General features: G+C 44.6%; 1 protein-coding gene across 2 annotated transcripts in view; it reads left to right on the top strand.

Moving 5' to 3' along the window:
* Usp43 (ubiquitin specific peptidase 43) overlaps window positions 1–20,994 on the top strand; it is an 80,662-nt gene that overhangs the window by 10,114 nt on the left and 49,554 nt on the right. For both annotated transcript variants that reach the window (XM_046422220.2, XM_046422219.2), the window contains exon 3: window positions 6,848–6,951. In XM_046422220.2, coding sequence (XP_046278176.1) covers window positions 6,848–6,951 — 104 coding nt within the window. The remainder of the gene's footprint in view (window positions 1–6,847; window positions 6,952–20,994) is intronic.

The raw sequence follows: 20,994 nt of genomic DNA, 5'->3' as shown, positions 1-20,994 counted from the left end.
CTGCAACGTGATCACTTATGTATGTCTCATATATTAGATTGGGTAACTTTCTTAAAGCCACCCAAAGAAGGGACAGAATCAAGATTCTAGCTCAAGAGAATCTGGCTTAAAATTCTGTTGTTTTAAAAATCATCACCCATGGGACTGGGGCTGTAGCTCACTGGCAGAGCATTTGTGAGGCCCTGGGTTTGATCCTTAAAAATAAACAAATAAAATAAAGGCATTCTGTCCATCTACAACTACAAAAAATTGAAAAAAAATCATCCTAATGACTCCCCATCCCAAAAGCATAGCCAGTGATTACCTGGAAGGACCTCCAAGGTTACTCCAAGGTCACTGTGGTTCCTATGGGCTGTGGGGGTAAGGGCGGATTTTTCTTTTATTTACAATGATTTTGTTTATCTTATTTAAACTCTTTTGATTGTGAGTGATAGAAATGTAAATTTATCCAACTTAAGGAAAAGCATTTGTTGCCTTCTATAACCTGCAAGTCCAAGGGTTGAAAAGTGGCTCCCGGCAGGACTGGCTCCTAGGACTCAGACAATGTCACCAAGGTCTTTGACTCACCCTGTCTCTCCTCTCTGGCTTCTGTGTCACACTGGCTCTGCCCACATGGTCACAAGAACCTCTTCTGTGATGCTCCCATAGTCTTCAGAGCGTGGGATTCCAGAGAACAGCCCAGGGACGAGTAGATTGCCCCAGGTGGTTCACAGGGCCATTCCTGGCATGTGGCCAGAAGAATGGGATATTCTGAATGGGCACACTTGAGTCATATGTCTGTGGGGGTGAACGTGGCTCAAGGAGAGCTTTTATAGGATCAGAACTTTTTTCTCCCCAAAGAATAGAATGCTCAGCAGATAAATATGTGTCCACTGCACTGTCTCTTCTGTAAGTTTATGGCTGTTTTAGTCAGCTTTTTCACTGCTGTGGCTAAAAGACCTGATAAGAACAATTTTAGAAGAGGAAAAATTTATTTGGGGGCTCACGGTTTCAGAGGTTTCAGTCCATAGAAAGCTAACTGCACTTCTTAGGGCTCCCCGTGAGGCTGAACATCATGGCGTAAGAGTATGGTGGAGTAAGAGTATGGTGGAAGGACGTGATTCATATGATGGTAAGAAAACAGAGAGATTCCACTTGCTAGAGACAATACACCCCAAGGGCATGCTCCCATTGACCCACCTCCTTCAGCCACACCCTACCCACCTTAATTCACTGATTGGGTTAAGGCTCTCATGACCTAAGGCTGGGGACCAAGCCTTTAATACACAGGCCCTTGAAGGATATTCTGGTTACAAATTATAGGAACAGACTTCCAAGTTGCCTTTCATTTTTTTCCTTCTGTCCTTTGGTAGCAGGAAAAGTCACTGGGCTTAAGAAGATCCCAGAGAGATTAAGTAACTTGCCCAAGTCACACAACTAGTAAATGGGAGAGGCAGGAAGGACCTAAATCTAGGAAAATAGCTCCATTCCAGGGTTTCTGAACCTCAGCCCTTTTGGCATTTTGGGTCAGATAAGTCTTTGTTGGGGTGTGTGACTGACTGTTCATTGTAGCATCTGTACCGTCTCTTCCCACTAGATGCCAGTGGAAATCCCCAGTGAATTGCGCACATCAGCACACAAAATATAAATATAAAAATAACCAAAAAATGTCTCCAGACATTGCCAGATGTGCCCCTGCAAGGAGGCAAAATCACCTCCCTCACCAGTTGGGAAGCCCTGCCCTAGAACTTCTGTTCCTAACAATGGTGCACCGTCCCATGAAGTCTTTAACATCATGTTGAGTTTATTTAAGCCAAGAGGACCTGTCAATAATTCCTTTCCATATCTTTTAAGGCTTCAAAAAAAAAAAAAAAGCAGACATATTTGGTCTTCCAACTTCCTTCTTATTTTGGGATGAAGGAGATGCTGGGGATTGAATGCCAATACTTGCCGGGCAGTGCTCTAACCACTGAGTACCATCTCCATCCCCACTCCCAACTCCAATATGTCCCTCTACCATATTCTCTATCATGCAGCCAGATCTCCACAGGAAGGAAATTAGATCATGTCACTCCCCTGCTTTGTATGGCACTTAGAATCTAGACTCCACCCCCAGTCTGCTGCTTTCTGTCCCTCAGTGGGGCCAGTGTATTAGGAGCATGGCATTCCCCAGGCAGGACCAGGGCGTGGCTGTTGGTCAGAGAGAGGAGCTTATCCAGCCCTTACTTTGACCCAGTGAAACCAGAAGACATTTTTTTTTTTTTCCTCTGTCTTGTGGTCATGTCAAAGCCTGTTCTGAAATTTGCTTTCCAGAAATAGGGCTGCCCAAGGAAGCCAGCCTCTGTTTGCTTGAAGGTCGAGAGCAGAGCTGTTGGGATTATTTGGCATGAAACTTCAGTTTTCCCTTTTGGAGAAGGAAAGCTGCTATTCTCTGTGTAACTCTGAATGATCTTTTTCTTTTTGAAGTTATTTTTGTTTTGAGGACATAGGAAAGCCATATAGCTAGAGGTATTTGTAACTGGAATAGAAAACATAAGGACCCTTTTCTTTTCCATTACTTTTAACAATTCTCAAGTGTTTTCACCCTCTCCAAAAGGCATATTTTTTTACTACCCTATCAACAGCAATACATAAGAAATCTTTGTGGCCATCTGTTTTCCAGAAAATACCATTCTTGTAGAATAAAGGAGAGAGAGCTGGGGAGACAGCCGGCAAGCTAACATGTATTAAGCATCTACTGCGTGCTAGGCAAAGGGCACACGTGCCATCTCTTGATTTTCACAATAGCTGCATGATGTCGAGGGAATGTTATTTCTTCTAGGTGTAGAATGAAGCTTTGAGAGATGCCCCAAACTAGAGCCAGGAGCATGACCTCGTGGTCCACACTGCATGGAGGACTGTCCTGCTTCTCACCCTGGCCTTGTTCAGGATTTTCTTTCCAGACCCCCATCCTAGCTGATCCCATCCACAGCCACTCCCGAAGTCTTCCATTGTCACCTGTGAGGAAGCATCCTGTGCTCTTCTGAGTTCTTTTGGTTGCAAAGAACTCAGCCCATTTGAGCTGACTCGAGGAGGGAACTGAAGAGTTGGCCCAGGAGGAGCAAACAGCAGGCTGAAAAAATTTCAGGTTTGAAACAGTCAAGGATCAGACTGCTCTGGGACCATGAGGGTATCTCAGTAGCCTGGACCCAACTGCTAGAAGGAACGTGGTCCGCCCATTGGTCACTTTACCCATGATTCATGCCCAGGGCAGGAACATCTCATCCGTGTAGTAGCTTAGGCTGTGGACATGTTCCTTTGTAGGGGTGAGCAGGACCCCTGATGGAAGAGCCCTCCTCACCCAGGGACTGGATTCAGGGTCCCAAGAGGGGGTGCTACAAATGAAGATGGAGGAGAGAGTCCCAGGCAGGCAGAGCATTACAGTGTTCATGCTGGTCCAGCGTCACTTCTCCAGGGCCCTACATCTGTTTGCAGCCAGATGTCTCTGCCTGGGTGTTGAGTTACCCTCACACCCCACGTGTCCTTCCCAAGCCTGCTTCTCCTCTTGGTTTTCCTACGTCTGTTTATGGAGTGGGTATTCTCCAGGGGGTGCTGGATTGGAACTCGGGAGCTGGTTGTGTTTATCCCCTTCCTCTTCCTCCCTCTGCTCCGGTGCTGGGTTATGAGCTGAGCACACGGGGCATCTTGAACCCACCCGGGGCATCTTGAACCCACCCGTTTCTTTTCTCTTCATGGCTCCTGCCCTGCTCTGGGTCACCTAGTTGTTACCTGTGCCCTTGAGCCTTTTAACCCGTGTCCTCAAACTTAGCCTTCCTTGCCTGGGAATGGCTGTCAAGTTAAAGCATCTCTCCAAGCACCTGTTAAAACTCATCAGAGACTCCACATTGTGCCAGCCACCTCCTACACAGTGTGTGTGTGTGTGTGTGTGTGTGTGTGTGTTGTATGATGTACATGTAAGTAATATATGTAATTAATAACATGTAAATAAAATATATATATATATATTCTTTAAAGCCTCAAAACAGAGCTATCAGATTGGTATTAGGACCCTCCTATTACAGTTGGAAAGGTGGTGTAGTTTGTGTTCCCCAAAAGTTCATGTGTTGGAAACTTAATCCACAAATTCATGTTAGTGGATTTGGAAGTTGGGCCTTTGGAAGGTAATAAAGATTAGATGAGGTCACGGAGGGGGGTCCCCAAGACTGTATTTGTGGCTTGGAAGAATGACACAAGTGAGTGAAAGACCTTGGGATGCCCTTCACTTTTTTTTTTTTTAATTATTTAGTTGTAGATGGATGTAGTGTCTTTATTTTATTTATTTATTTATTTTTGTGGTGCTTCACATGTGCTAGGCAAGTGCTCTACCACTGAGCCACAACCCTAGCCTCTTTTTGCTGTGTTGTGATATGGCAAGAAGGTCCTTACCAAAGGGCAATGCTGTGCTTTCAGACTTTTACCACTCTCTAGAATTTTGAGCTAAAGAAACCTCAATTCTTTATAAACCACCCAGCCTCAGGTACTTTGTTATAGCAGCAGAAAATGGATGAAATGGAGCAAATAAAGAGTAACTTTGAATGGATCAGAGATGTTGAGTAACTCAGATAGCCAAGTACTAGTGTAGGGATTTTGAATCCACCATGCTGACTCCTGAGTTTGTATTTTTTTTTTTTTTTTTAACCACTGAGCTACATCTCCCAGCCCTTTTTATTTTTTGAGACAGGGTCTCACTGAGTTGTGTAAACCCTTGCTAAGCTAGATCTCCAACTTGGTGATCCTCCTGCCTCAGCCTCCTGAGTAGCTGAGACTATAAGGCATGCAGCATGATACCCAGATCCGGAGTCAATATTCTTGAATGGGGTCTTTGGTGTTTCCTGAAGTAGAAGCACAGTTCCTCAGGATGTTGAAGGCACCAAATGTGGCACCCGACTCTTTCCTCAGCCATTTTCTACTTCCCTATGTACTTCCTGTGTTTTAGTCAAACTGACCATAATAAAATATTGGGACGAATAAGAGTGACCTTGTCACTTATTTGTTCTAATAGTTTATTATGAAAAATTTCATACCATGGAAATGTTGGATTAATTATACGGTGAACGCTCACACCTACTACACAGAACCTGCAGTTTGTTTACTAAATCTACTTTATGACACATTCACCCATCTGCCCGTCTTTCTTTTCTAGCTTATTTTCTGATGCACTTTGAAGTGAACTGTGCACATCAGCACACTTTACCAGATAGTTCACATGTATTCCTTCCATCCTCAGCTTTCAAAAATCCTTCAACAGTCATCTCAGATTCCACCCAAGTCTTCCTCTGTCACTCACTGCCTGTTCTTCTAATCAATGTTTATTTTCTCTATGGGAGGATATCCCACAAGCACTGAAGAAGCACCAAAAATTATGCTCAGATACTCAAACAGTAAATAGGCATCTGCACAGTTTCCCTGTGACTTCCTGGTTTCGGGGGATGGGGGACGATTAGGAAAAAAGTCTAACAAGACTCCTTAAAGGGATCAATGATGAACAGTCGAGAAACACTCATCTAGGGCATGTTTTATGGTGGCCTTCTGGATGCTCTTGTAGTTTAATTTTGTATCTTACTAATTAGCTTTGTGGTATGAGTGGCTTTGATTCTGGGATTGCCCTCAGGGACAGACCTTTCAAGGACGGTGATTTTTGCATAGCAGGGCTTTCATGAGTAATTGTGTCTCGTGTGTTGTAGGGACTAATAATGCAAGGGGTTAAAAATAAATTTAGAGAAACCGGGAACTTGGAGTAATTCCTACTGGGAGTGGTAGGAGTCCAGAGGAAGTTGGTGGCATTGGGGCAGGCAGAAGCCCCCAAGATTGGATAGCGAGAAAATGACCCTCAAGGATATCGGATCCAAATATCTCCATCTTCTAAATCTTATTTTATATGGAATAGACTCTGCAGAGGTGTTTAAGTTAAGGATCTTGAGCTGGCGTGATTACCCTGGATTATTCAAGTGGACCTTTAAAGCAATATCAATTAGAAAAGAGGCAGCGATTAGAGACACACAGAGGGGAAGACAAAGCTGAGAGAGAGTCAAAAAAGACCAGAGTGACGTGTCCATAAGCCAAGGAATTCTAGCAGCTGGCCATTGTTGGAAAAAAGCAAGGAGTGGATTCTCCTTGGAGTATGTGGAGGGAGTCTGGCTCTGCCAACACCTTGATTTTGGCCCATTCATACTGATTTTGATGGTCTAGTCTTAAGAACTGTGAGAAAATAAATTTGTTGTTTGAAGCTACCAGTTTGAGATAATTTGTTACAGCAGCTCCAGGAAACTAATACACAAGGGCGTCCAAAGATGCTCACAGAGAACGGATGATATATGTGGAGGGAAGGAAGCTGTGTATCAAATCTCAAAATGCAAAGCCTGCTTCCTCTGCAAAAGATGGAACCTGGCTTGCCGGAAAATGTGGACAGGCACATTTAGTAGGTGGGATAGGGAGAGATTTGGTGTGGATGTGTTTGAGCGATGGACGCCCACCCTGGTGAAATGTACAAGGGGCATCTAGTCAGCGAGGGCCCAGCAGGACAGAAGTAAAGAATGGGGCCGCCCATCCTGAGGGAGGAGTTGAGGCTGGCAGGTAGGAGTGAGCATTTGCCAAGGATCATGCTCCTGTCTTGCTCCTCTGGTACCCGCAGCATGCTCTCTCAGGCCTTTGGGGAGCTCGAGGGGTTGGGAGAGCATTGAGTGATGCTAAAGGCAGCATCGAAGCCCAAGAGGCTCAGAAAGGGATGGTGTGGGCCCAGGATTGAGCGATGGTGTGAGCTCTGGGAGCAATCACGAGACGGATGCTCCTGGATATGGCCTCTCATCTGAAGTCCTTTCTTTCTTTTCAGCTGCCACCTGAAGCCAGTCAACCCTCGGAGAACATCTTATCCTCATCCGCCCAGCTTTCTCTAGGCCAAAGCTTTGTGCAAAGCCACTTTCAAGCACAATACAGGTAAGATCAGTCATGTATCATCCAAGGGCTCAGCATACTTGCTGGGAACTGCTGTCCCCTGGCCATTGGCCCTGAGATTACAAAGTAACAAAATCCTTAAAAAAAAAACCCTTTCTCTTTCCTATGATAACCCCTAATTAACCACTCACTCCTGTTGTCTCTGACCTGTAGTATTTCTTCTTTTCCTCCTTCCCAGTTTCCAGGCCTTCTACCTCCCCTTGAAGGAGGGGTGATAGAGGGTGAATCTGCAGAGGATGAATATGGAGGCTGGGCTATCACTAGTGAGCAATCACCCCAAAGCTGGGGAGAGGCTTCCTCTTTGCTCTTTATGGCCAGAGAGCCCAGCTGAACAAGTCGTTCTGAGTTCAAGAGTTCCCAGTATTATGGAGAATATAAAAACAGATAAATTGCCGAGCCTTTGACTTCAAAAAGCATGTGTTGCTCCTGGGCATTTTTATAGGAAAGTACAGAGACTTGACAAAGGCAAAATCTCCAAGTATCACAGCATTTAGTGAAAGCACTTATTGCTGTGATAGGTCAGAGAGGAGGCCCCCACCCCGCCCCTGGGTTCTCAGGGGAGCATGCCTGTTGAGGGATCTGAAGGGTGCATAGGATCCAGTGGGTGGGAGGGAGCAGATTCAACAAGAATGAGTCAGGCTGAAAGGTGAGGATCAGGATATAGGGGAAACCATCAGTGATCAGGATTTAGGGGAAACCACTAGTTACAGAAAACCTTTGGGTGAGACGCTTGCTTGTCTGTGAGTAAGCACACATGTGCATTTATTTACTTTTAAATATCAATGCTTGGGGCTGGGGATGTGGCTCAAGTGGTAGCGCGCTCGCCTGGCATGCGTGCGGGCGGCCCGGGTTCGATCCTCAGCACCACATACAAACAAAGATGTTGTGTCCGCCGATAACTAAAAAATAAAAATATTAAAAATTCTCTCTCTCTCTGTCTCTCTCTCTCCTCTCTCACTCACTCTCTCTTTAAAAAAAAAAAAAAGATGGAATCTTTTAAAAAAAAAAAATAAATAAATAAATATCAATGCTTAAACTTTATTCTTAACTGATAAATAAAAGTGTGCCTATTAATGGGTGTACTATATCATGTTTTCATGTGTGAACACTGTGTAGTCTTTAAGTCACGTTAAACATATTTCCTCAAACATTTATCATTTCTTTATGGTGGAAACTTTTAAAATCCTTTCTTTTGGCTTTTTGAAATGTACAGATTTTTGTTATCTAAAGTCACCCTACTGTGCAATAGCACCCCAGAGATGTGGCTCCCTCTAAGTGGCCATTGAGCAACCTAATCAACCTTTCCCCATCTCTGCATCTTTCCTTCTCTCTCAGATTCTGGTGACTTTCCACTCTCAACTGCTACAAGATCAACTTTTTGAGAGAGAGAGAGAGAGAGAGAGAGAGAGAGAGAGAGAGAGAATATATAAATATATATATATATATACACACATATAATATTTTATAATATATAATTTTATAATATATATATATATATATATATATATATATATATATATATATATATAAAATATCATGGGCTTATGCATGATATATAATTTAAATATTAATATAATATAATTTTAATATACACACACTTTTTTATTTTGGATACTGGGGATTGAACCCAGAAACACTCTACCACTGAGTTATATCCCCAGCCATTTTTATTTAATTTTATTTTTTTAAATTATGTAGAAGTGGATGCCTAGACTTCTGTTTTCTTTCTTTCTTTCTTTTCTTTTCTTTTTTTTTTTTTAGTTGTCAATGGACCTTTATTTTTATTTATATGCAGTGCTGAGAATCAAACCCAATGCCTCACACATGCTACGCGAGTGCTTTACCACTGAGCCACAACCCCAGCCCTATTTCTTATTTTGAAACAGACTTGGTAACTTGCCCAGGCTGACCCGGAACTTGCGATCTTCCTGCCTCAGCCTTCCGAGTTGCTGGGATTACAGGCGTGTGCTACATCATTTGGCTTTTAACATATATTTATATGTAATAGTATTGGGCGAGGGTTGTGGCTCAGCGGTAGAGCGCTTGCCTCGCATGTGCAAGGCCCTGGGTTCGATCCTCAGCACCACATAAAAATAAATAAATAAAATAAAGGTATTATGTACAACTACAACTAAAAAATAATTTTTAAAAAATAGTATTTATCAGATAGATAAAGTCTAAGAAATATATGTCATATAATACAGCATATGCTAGATTACATAATATAATCACATATTTATAATATATGGAATATATAAAATAATGTATTATTATGTGCTATTACATTTATATGATATGTTATTATTTTGCAGTGCTGGAATTGAACCAGGGCCTTATGCATGCTAGGCAAGTGCTCTACCATTAGCCCTTTTGGTGTAGTGTAAATATGCCCATATGTGTAAAACAGGCTTTTTCTGTTATCCTGTAAGACTCCAGGAGGTGAGTGCTGAGATCTGGGAGGTAGGGCTTTTTGCACAGAGTTGCAGTAAGTGGCAGAGCCAGCATCTATCCTGAGACTCCCTGAAGTGTGAGCCCTGCCTTCACTCCCTTTGTGATTCTTCCTCTTCCGTTGCTTTTCCATCTCATCTCGATTGTTCATTGTGATCTCTACCGCACCTAAGCGGGGCTGCCTTGTCTTCTATTGTGGATACCAAAACCTTCCAACATTTTTTCCCTTCTGGAGGTTGCAATAAATCATTTCAAAGTGGAGCTTTGCCCAGCATTCTTCTGGATTGGCAGTCCCTGTCCTGTTGTTTTTCTTCTTTTAATTACTTTTCTTTAAACAAGGTGACACCCGCTCCGTCTTGTAGAATCTCCCAACCTGCAGTCATTGCCTTCCGTACTGTTGGGGGATTGCATTCTTTGTGTGTGATCAGGAGGAGGTCACTTAAATCTGCCTGCTTTAGGATTTAAATTATATTCTATAGTCAGTGATCAATAAGATATGATCACCCTCTTTGAGGGTGCTTGTGTATTTAGAAAGGCCAAAGAGTCAATAGAGCACTTTGCAAGCGCCCGAGACTCATAGCATGTGAGAAGTTGAGGTTCTCTGCTGACCCAGAGAAGGAGGAGCTTGAAGAAACTGCCACAGAGTGCCAGGGGATGGGGAGAGGCGGTGGCATTCCATTCCTGCCCTGGGATGCTGAAATACTGGGTGACAAAAATCTCCTCTAAATGAGCCTGACTTTCATTGCTGGGCTTGAAGGAAGGCCAACTCCTTCCCTGAGAGGTGAGTGATCCTCTGGGAGGTATGCAGAGAGCAAACCTAGATTTTGTGCCTGCCGACCTTGAAAGCTCCTAGCCATGTCAGGGCATCCGTCTTGTCCTCAGGTATCCAAAGCAGAGGTTGCCAGGAACAAAAAATAAAGAGACAGAAGGAAAAAACAGAATAGAGGAAGAGGAAGAAGACATCGAGGAGGGAAAGGGGGAGACTAAAGAGAGTCCGTATTAGAGAGTGGGGCGGTGTCTGGTTCCTTGCTGTCCTTGTGCCATAAATTAACCTGGTTATTTTTTCACTTTGTTTTCTCTATGCATCTCCCCTCATGTTTATGTATGCACTTTTTTTTTCCTTTCTTTTAAATGTTCAAGTGCTTGCTACTGTGCTTGGCCTAGTGGTTACCATGAGGAACGTAACTCCTTGCCCATGAGAGAGACATAGTAACCCAATACACACACACACACACACACACATATATATAAATATATATATACATACACATATATATGTATATATACACATAACACACATATATATGCATGCACACATGTGTGCATTGTATGTATACACATATATACATATGTATACATATATGTACATACGTATATATATATATATATATATATATATATATATATATATATATTTGTGTGTGTGTTTGACTTCCTGTATCTACAGCTTCTGTATTTGCATAGTCCACCAACTGAGGGTAAAGATACTAGAAAACAATCACTTCTAGCCAAGTTTTGGTGCATGCCTGTCATCTCAGCTATTTGGGAGGCTGAGGCTAGAGGATCACAAATTTGAGGTCAGTCTGGGCAACTTAGCAAGACCCTGTCTCAAAGTAAAATAAATAAGTAAATAAAAGGGCCTGGAAACTTTTGTTAATCCTTACCAAAAAAAAAAAAAATGGCAGGGGGTGTTGGGGATGCAGCTCAGTGGTAAAGTGCCCCTGGGTTCAATCACTAGTACCGAGAAAAAATTGCATCTGTATTGAACATATACAGATTTTTCTTGTCACTATTTCCCAATCAATATGGTAGGACAATCCTTTATGTAGCATTTACATTGTATTAGGTGTGATAAACCATCTAGAGGTGGTTTAGAGTCTGTGGGAGGATGTGTAGGTTCTGTGCAAATATTATTCCCTCTTATGTTAGGGACAGGGACATGCACAGAATTTGTTATCTGCAGTGGGGTCCTGGGATCAGTCCTGAGGATATGTGGAACAGCTCTTCCAATTCTCTAGATATTTCATTTGTGCCCTACTATGTGCCTGGTTCTGTGGAAGGTGCTGTGAACAATACCCAGCCCCTGTTCCCATGGAATTCACATTTTGCTGGGGGCACATGAGACAATACACAAGTCAACCAACAACCTGAGCTGGGGCTCAGAGAATGATAGGGAGCAACCTGGGAGGTGGGGAGCCAGCCAGCACAGATAGGTGATCATCAAAGCTTGTTTTCAGAGGAACATTTGAGCCAAGCGTCGGGTAAAAGGAGTTCACCATTCAAGTAACTGGGGATGGCATTCCAGACAGAGGCGAAGGCCAAGGGGCTGATCTCGGCAAGTTCAAGAGATAGAAAGGCTAATGTGACTTCCAGGAGGTGAGAGAGCAGGAGACGGGGCCAGGGATGTGGGCAAGGGCCTGGTAAGGCAGGTTTTTTTAGTCCATGTGTGGGTTTCAGTCAGAAGGACACGGGAAGCCAGGTGTGGTGGTGCATATCTGTAATCCCAGCTCCTTAGGAGGCTGAGGCAGGAGGATCCCACATTTGAGGCTAGCCTCAGTAACTTAGTGAGATGTTCAGCAGCTTAGAGAGAGACCTGCTCTAAAAACAAAAAATAAAAGGGGTTGGGGATGTAACTCAGTGATAGAGCACCCCTGGGTTCAGTCCTCAGTACCCCACAGGCCATGTGCAGAGGTTAGAGCAGGGTGTGCTCTAGCTCATCATTTTAGGAGATGACTTGGTTGTCATAGCAGTGGAGGGAGGTGACAGTGGAAGTGGAATTTGATGTTGCTCCATAGTCGTCACAGTGGGGGATGACAGTGCCTGGAACCATGAAGGTAGCATGGAGATGGAGGAAAATGGCTGGATTTGGGGTATGTTTTGGACATTGTCACCAAGGCTTGCTAGTGGGCTCAGGGCTGGAGCTGAAGGGACTGAGGGAAAGATGATATTGTAGGGTGACTCCAGGGCTTTTTTGGACTCTTACCTGGTGAGCGCTGAGGAGGGTGTCTTCCAGTACATGTCTCCAGTGCCCGCCTTGGTGTGGGTGAGTCGGGAGATCCCTGAGCAAGGGACATTGAGCTGATCAGATATTAAGGACTAGCGCTGTCTTCAGTGGAGTCCTCCCCTATAGGATGATGAGTAAGACGTCAGGCGTTGATGCTAAAAATGGACTGGTGACCGCTAAAAATACTTGCTTTGTGCCTGAGCATCTATAGTAAAGTGTCATTAGAAACCCCATCCAGGTGAGGGCTTTCAGGGTGCGGGAAAATGACTTTCTGCAGCAGTGGGGTGGGGACAGCTGGTGGCCTGGGAGGGTTGGCACTTGCTGTCCCTTGTCTGTTTCCATGAAGAAGGGCATGCATGGATGGTGTAAACCTTCCTTATGGAATTGCGTGAAATTGGGAATGGATATGAAACTATGGAGTGATTCACAGGCCTCTGCACACTGAGGTTCTCCCTCTTCCATTTCCCATTAACTTTTTTTTTTTTTTTTTTTAATGGGGCTCTCTTCCAGGCCTCATGTATGCTAGGCAAACACTCTACCACTGAGCTACACCCCCAGCCCTCTGAAGCCTTTTTTTTTTTTTACCTTTTTTTTTTTTTTTTTTTTTTTAATTTTTTATTGTTGGCTGTTCAAAACATTACATAGTTCTTGATATATCATATTTCACAATTTGATTCAAGTGGGTTATGAGCTCCCATTTTTACCCCATATACAGATTGCAGAATCACATCAGTTACACATCCATTGATTTACATATTGCCATACTAGTGTCTGTTGTATTCTGCTGCCTTTCCTATCCTCTACTATCCCCCCTCCCCTCCCCTCCCCTCCCCTCCCCTCCCCTCCCCTCTTCTCTCTCTGCTCCCTCTACTGACATTCGTTTGTCCCCCTTAAATTATTTTTCCCCTTCCCCTCACTTCCTCTTGTATGTACTTTTGTATAACTCTGAGGGTCTCCTTCCATTTCCATGCATTTTCCCTTCTCTCTCCCTTTCCCTCCCACCTCTCATCCCTGTTTAATGTTAATCTTCTTCTCCTGCTCTTCGACCCTACTCTGTTCTTAGTTACTCTCCTTATATCAAAGAAGACATTTGGCATTTGTTTTTTAGGGATTGGCTAGCTTCACTTAGCATAATCTGCTCTAATGCCATCCATTTCCCTGTAAATTCTATGATTTTGTCATTTTTTAATGCAGAGTAATACTCCATTGTGTATAAATGCCACATTTTTTTTATCCATTCATCCATTGAAGGGCATCTAGGTTGGTTCCACAGTCTAGCTATTGTGAATTGTGCTGCTATGAACATAGATGTAGCAGTGTCCCTGTAGCATGCTCTTTTTAGGTCTTTAGGGAATAGACCAAGAAGGGGAATAGCTGGGTCAAATGGTGGCTCCATTCCCAGCTTTCCAAGAAATCTCCATACTGCTTTCCAAATTGGCTGCACCAATTTGCAGTCCCACCAGCAATGTACAAGTGTACCCTTTTCCCCACATCCTCGCCAGCACTTGTTGTTGTTTGACTTCATAATGGCTGCCAATCTAACTGGAGTGAGATGGTATCTTAGGGTGGTTTTGATTTGCATTTCTCTGACTGCTAGAGATGGTGAGCATTGTTTCATGTACTTGTTGATTGATTGTATGTCCTCCTCTGAGAAGTGTCTGTTCAGGTCCTTGGCCCATTTGTTGATTGGGTTGTTTGTTCTCTTATTGTCTAATTTTTTGAGTTCTTTGTATACTCTGGATATTAGGGCTCTATCTGAAGTGTGAGGAGTAAAGATTTGTTCCCAGGATGTAGGCTCTCTATTTACCTCTCTTATTGTTTCTTTTGCTGAGAAAAAACTTTTTAGTTTGAGTAAGTCCCATTTGTTGATTCTAGTTATTAACTTTTGTGCTATGGGTGTCCTATTGAGGAATTTGGAGCCCGACCCCACAGTATGTAGATCGTAGCCAACTTTTTCTTCTATCAGACGGCGTGTCTCTGATTTGATATCAAGCTCCTTGATCCATTTTGAATTCACTTTTGTGCATGGCGAGAGAAAGGGATTCAGTTTCATTTTGTTACATATGGATTTCCAGTTTTCCCAGCACCATTTGTTGAAGATGCTATCCTTCCTCCATTGCATGCTTTTAGCCCCTTTATCAAATATAAGGTAGTTGTAGTTTTGTGGATTGGTTTCTGTGTCCTCTATTCTGTACCATTGGTCCACCCGCCTGTTTTGGTACCAGTACCATGCTGTTTTTGTTACTATTGCTCTGTAGTATAGTTTGAAGTCTGGTATCGCTATACCGCCTGATTCACCCTTCCTGCTTAGCATTGTTTTTGCTATTCTGGGCCTTTTGTTTTTCCATATGAATTTCATGATTGCTTTCTCTATTTCTACAAGAAATGCCGTTGGGATTTTGATTGGCATTGCATTAAACCTGTAGAGAACTTTTGGTAATATCGCCATTTTGATGATGTTAGTTCTGCCTATCCATGAACAGGGTATATTTTTCCATCTTCTAAGATCTTCTTCTATTTCTCTCTTTAGGGTTCTGTAGTTTTCATTGTATAAGTCTTTCACCTCTTTTGTTAGGTTGATTCCCAAGTATTTTATTTTTTTTGAAGATATTGTGAATGGAGTGGTTGTCCTCATTTCCATTTCAGAGGATTTGTCGCTGATATACAGGAATGCCTTTGATTTATGCGTGTTGATTTTATATCCTGCCACTTTGCTGAATTCATTTATTAGCTCTAATAGTTTCTTTGTAGACCCTTTTGGGTCTGCTAGGTATAGAATCATGTCATCTGCAAATAGTGATAATTTAAGTTCTTCTTTTCCTATTTTGATGCCTTTAATTTCTTTCGTCTGTCTAATTGCTCTGGCCAGTGTTTCGAGAACTATGTTGAACAGAAGTGGAGAGAGAGGGCATCCCTGTCTTGTTCCAGATTTTAGAGGGAATGCTTTCAATTTTTCTCCATTCAGAATGATGCTAGCCTGAGGCTTAGCATAGATTGCTTTTACAATATTGAGGTATGTTCCTGTTATCCCTAGTTTTTCTAGAGTTTTGAACATAAAGGGATGCTGTACTTTGTCAAATGCTTTTTCCGCATCTATCGAGATGATCATATGATTCTTATTTTTAAGTCTATTGATGTGGTGAATAACATTTATTGATTTCCGTATATTGAACCAGCCTTGCATCCCAGGGATGAATCCTACTTGATCATGGTGCACAATTTTTTTGATAAGTTTTTGTATCCGAGTGGCCAGAATTTTATTGAGGATTTTTGCATCTAGGTTCATTAGAGATATTGGTCTGTAGTTTTCTTTCTTTGAAGTGTCTTTGTCTGGTTTAGGTATCAGGGTGATGTTGGCCTCGTAGAATGAATTTGGAAGTTCTCCCTCTTTTTCTATTTCCCGAAGTAGCTTGAAAAGTATTGGTATTAGTTCCTCTTTAAAGGTTTTGTAAAACTCTGCTGTATACCCATCTGGTCCTGGGCTTTTCTTAGTTGGTAGTCTTTTGATGGTTTCTTCTATTTCCTCAATTGATATTGGTCTGTTTAGGTTGTCTATATCCTCCTGACTCAATCTGGGCAGATCATATGACTTAAGAAATTTATCTATGCCTTCACTATCTTCTAATTTATTGGAGTATAAGGATTCAAAATAATTTTTGATTATCTTCTGTATTTCTGAAGTGTCTGTTGTGATATTGCCTCTTTCATCCCGTATGTTAGTAATTTGAGTTCTCTCTCTTCTTCTCTTCGCTAGCATGGCTAAGGGTCTGTCGATTTTGTTTATTTTTTCAAAGAACCAACTTTTAGTTTTGTCAATTTTTTCAATTGTTTCTTTTGTTTCGATTTCATTAATTTCAGCTCTGATTTTAATTATTTCTTGCCTTCTACTTCTTTTGCTGTTGTTTTGCTCTTCTTTTTCTAGGATTTTGAGATGAAGTATGAGATCATTTATTTGTTGGTTTTTTCTTTTTTTAAGGAATGAACTCCAAGCAATGAATTTTCCTCTTAGAACTGCTTTCAATGTGTCCCATAGATTCCGATATGTTGTGTCTGTGTTTTCATTAATCTCTAAGAATTTTTTAATTTCTTCCTTGATGTCTTCTATAACCCATTGATCATTCAGTAACCTATTGTTCATTCTCCAAGTGATGTATTCTTTTCCCTTCCTTCTTTTATCGTTGATTTTCAGTTCCATTCCATTATGATCAGATAGGATGCATGGTATTATCTCTACTCCTTTATATTGTCTAAGAGTTTCCCTGTGACATAATATATGATCTATTTTTGAGAAGGATCCATGTGCTGCTGAGAAAAAAGTGTAACTGCTTGATGTTGGGTGGTATACTCTATATATGTCAATTAAGTCTAGGTTATTAATTGTGTTATTGAGATCTATAGTTTCCTTATTCAACTTTTGTTTGGAAGATCTGTCCAGTGGTGATAGAGGTGTGTTGAAGTCTCCCATGATTATTGTATGGTGGTCTATTAGACTCTTGAACTTGAGAAGAGTTTGTTTGATGAACATAGCTGCACCATTGTTTGGGGCATATATATTTATGATTGTTATGTCTTGTTGGTGTATGGTTCCCTTGAGCAGTATGTAGTGTCCCTCTTTATCCCTTTTGATTAACTTTGGCTTGAAATCTATTTTATTTGATATGAGTATGGATACTCCTGCTTGTTTCCGAAGTCCATATGAGTGATATGATTTTTCCCAACCTTTCACCTTCAGCCTATGTATGTCTTTTCCTATCAAATGCATCTCCTGTAGGCAGCATATTGTTGGGTCTTGTTTTGTGACCCATTCTACTAGCCTGTGTCTCTTGATTGGTGAGTTTAAGCCATTAACATTTAGGGTTATTATTGAGATATGGGTTGTTCTTCCAGCCATATTTGTTTATTTATGTTACTAAACATGGTTTGTTTTCCTCTTTGATTATTTTCCCCCCTTTAGTGTCCTACCTCCCACTGTTGGTTTTCATTGTTATTTTCCATTTCCTCTTCCTGTAATGTTTTGCCAAGGATGTTTTGAAGAGATGGTTTTCTAGCTGCAAATTCTTTTAACTTTTGTTTATCGTGGAAGGTTTTAATTTCATCTTCCATCCTGAAGCTTAATTTCGCTGGAAACACAATTCTTGGTTGGAACCCATTTTCTTTCAGTGTTTGAAATATGTTATTCCAGGATCTTCTAGCTTTCAGAGTCTGTGTTGAAAGATCAGCTGTTATCCTGATTGGCTTACCCCTAAATGTGATCTGCTTCCTTTCTCTTGTAGCTTTTAAAATTCTCTCCTTATTCTGTATGTTGGGCATCTTCATTATAATGTGTCTAGGTGTGGGTCTCTTATGATTTTGCACATTCGGCGTCCTGTAGGCTTCTAGGATTTGGGGTTCTGTCTCATTCTTTAAGTCTGGGAAGTTTTCTCGTATTATTTCATTGAATAGATTGCTCAATCCTTTGGTTTGAAACTCTGTCCCTTCCTGTATCCCAATGACTCTTAAATTTGGTCTCTTGATGTTATCCCATATTTCTTGGATGTTCTGCTCATGGTTTCTTAACAGTCTTGCTGAGCTGTCTATGTTCTTTTCAAGTTGAAATACTTTATCTTCATTGTCTGATGTTCTGTCTTCTAAGTGTTCTACTCTGCTGGTAGTATTCTCAATTGAGTTTTTAAGCTGGCTTATTGCTTCCTGCATTTCTAGGATTTCTGTTTGTTTGTTTTTTATAACCTCTATTTCCCTGTGTAGTTGATCTTTTGCTTCTTGGATTTGTTTATGTAATTCATTGTTGAAGTGATCTTTCATTGTCTGATTTTGCTGTCTGATGTCTTCCTTGAGACTCCAGATCATCTGAAGCATGTATATCCTGAATTCTTTATCTGACATTCCATCTGCTGCAGCTATTACCTCTTCTAATGTTGAGTTGACCTGCATTGCTTGTGGTCCTTTCTTTCCTTGTCTCTTCATACTGTTTGCGTTCCTTTCTACTTAGTGAAACTGTTGTGTTATTGAATTTTCCCCCTATATATTTATATTGGTCTTGTATAGTTGCAAAGTCTCCCTCGCAGGCGCGGGCGGCGGCTCTGTCCCACTGCGGGCCGCTAGGCTTCTTCTGTGGGTGGTCACAGTCCTGTCTACTTTGCAGGTGCAGGCAGCGGCACTGCCCCTCTGCAGGCCTCTGGGGCTGTACTGCCAGTGGGTCGCAGGTCCGCCTACCTTGCAGGTGCGGGGGGGAGGGGGGGCGGCTCTACCCTTCCTCAGGCCACTGGGCCTGTTCTGTCTCTCGGTTGCAGGTCTGGCCTGTTCTGATGGTGGTCACAGTTCCACCTACCTGGCAGGCGCGGGGGGTGGGGGGCGGCTCTGCCCCCCAGCAGGCCCCTGGGCCTGCTCTGTGCGTGGTCACAGTTCCCTCTACCTTGCCGGTGCAGGGGGAGGGGGCGGCTCTGCCTCCCAGCAGGCCGCTGCTCCTCTTCTGCCAGTGGGTCGCAGGCCCGCCTACCTTGCAGGAGTGATTGGAAGCTCTGTCCTGCCGCGGGCCACTCGGCCTTTTTCTGTCGGTGGTCACAGTTCCACCTGCCTGGCAGGGGCGTGGGGTGGGGGGTGGCTCTGCCCCTCAGCAGGCCGCTGGGCCTGCTCTGTCCATGATCACAGTTCCCCTACCTGGCAGGCGCGAGGGGTGGGGGGCGGCTCTGCCCCTCAGCAGGCCGCTGGGCCTGCTCTGTGCGTGGTCACAGTTCCCTCTACCTTGTCGGTGCAGGGGGAGGGGGCGGCTCTGCCTCTCAGCAGGTCGCTGCTCCTCTTCTGCCAGTGGGTCGCAGGCCCGCCTACCTTGCAGGAGTGATTGGAAGCTCTGTCCTGCCGCGGGACACTCGGCCTTTTCTGTCGGTGGTCACCTGGCAGGGGCGGGGGATGGGGGGTGGCTCTGCCCCTCAGCAGGCCGCTGGGCCTGCTCTGTGCGTGGTCACAGTTCCCTCTACTTTGCCGGCGCAGGGGGAGGGGGCGACTCTGCCTCTCAGCAGGTCGCTGCTCCTCCTCTGCCGGTGGGTCGCAAGCCCGCCTACCTTGCAGGAGTGATTGGAAGCTCTGTCCCGCCGCGGGCCACTGGGCCTTTTCTGTCGGTGGTCACCTGGCAGGGGCGGGGGGTGGTGGGTGGCTCTGCCCCTCAGCAGGTCGCTGGGCCTGCTCTGTGCGTGGTCACAGTTCCTTCTACCTTGCAGGTGCAGGGGGAGGGGGCGGCTCTGCCTCTCAGCAGGTCGCTGCTCCTCTTCTGCAGGTGGGTCGCAGGCCCGCCTACCTTGCAGGAGTGATTGGAAGCTCTGTCCCGCCGCGGGCCACTGGGCCTTTTCTGTCCGTGGTCACAGTTCCCCTACCTGGCAGGCGCGAGGGGTGGGGGGCGGCTCTGCCCCTCAGCAGGCCGCTGGGCCTGCTCTGTGCGTGGTCACAGTTCCCTCTACCTTGCCGGTGCAGGGGGAGGGGGCGGATCTGCCTCTCAGCAGGCCGCTGCTCCTCTTCTGCAGGTGGGTCGCAGGCCTGCCTACCTTGCAGGAGTGATTGGAAGCTCTGTCCCACCGCGGGCCACTGGGCCTTTTCTGTCGGTGGTCACCTGGCAGGGGCGTGGGGTGGGGGGTGGCTCTGCCCCTCAGCAGGCCGCTGGGCCTGCTCTGTCCATGATCACAGTTCCCCTACCTGGCAGGCGCGAGGGGTGGGGGGCGGCTCTGCCCCTCAGCAGGCCGCTGGGCCTGCTCTGTGCGTGGTCACAGTTCCCTCTACCTTGCCGGTGCAGGGGGAGGGGGCGGCTCTGCCTCTCAGCAGGTCGCTGCTCCTCCTCTGCCAGTGGGTCGCAGGCCCGCCTACCTTGCAGGAGTGATTGGAAGCTCTGTCCTGCCGCGGGCCACTGGGCCTTTTCTGTCGGTGGTCACCTGGCAGGGGCGGGGGATGGGGGGTGGCTCTGCCCCTCAGCAGGCCGCTGGGCCTGCTCTGTGCGTGGTCACAGTTCCCTCTACTTTGCCGGCGCAGGGGGAGGGGGCGACTCTGCCTCTCAGCAGGTCGCTGCTCCTCCTCTGCCGGTGGGTCGCAGGCCCGCCTACCTTGCAGGAGTGATTGGAAGCTCTGTCCCGCCGCGGGCCACTGGGCCTTTTCTGTCCGTGGTCACAGTTCCCCTACCTGGCAGGCGCGGGGGGTGGGGGGCGGCTCTGCCCCTCAGCAGGCCGCTGGGCCTGCTCTGTGCGTGGTCACAGTTCCCTCTACTTTGCCGGCGCAGGGGGAGGGGGCCTTTTTTTTACCTTTTTTAAAAAGATATTTTATTTTTTAGTTGTATTTGGACACAACACCCTTATTTCACTTATTTATTTTTATGTGGTGCTCTGGATCGAACCCAGGGTCTCGCACGTGTGAGGCAAGTGCTCTACCATTGAGCCACAACCCCAGCCTCCTCTGAAGCCCTTTTTAAGGGTCTTTTTTTTTTGAGCTGAAGGAGAGAAGAGGGAATAGTATTAGGTGCTGGAGATTATGGGTTTTAGGAAAAATGTTGTTGTGATGTTGGAGTTTTGGCTTGAGCAGAGATTGTGTGTGTGTGT

This window comes from Marmota monax, unplaced genomic scaffold, assembly GCF_021218885.2.
Source record: "Marmota monax isolate L192 unplaced genomic scaffold, Marmota_monax_Labrador192_F-V1.1 WCK01_AAM20220418_F8-fsc00243, whole genome shotgun sequence".
Lineage (NCBI taxonomy): Eukaryota > Metazoa > Chordata > Mammalia > Rodentia > Sciuridae > Marmota > Marmota monax.
This window is presented reverse-complemented; position numbering and strand designations above follow the sequence as displayed.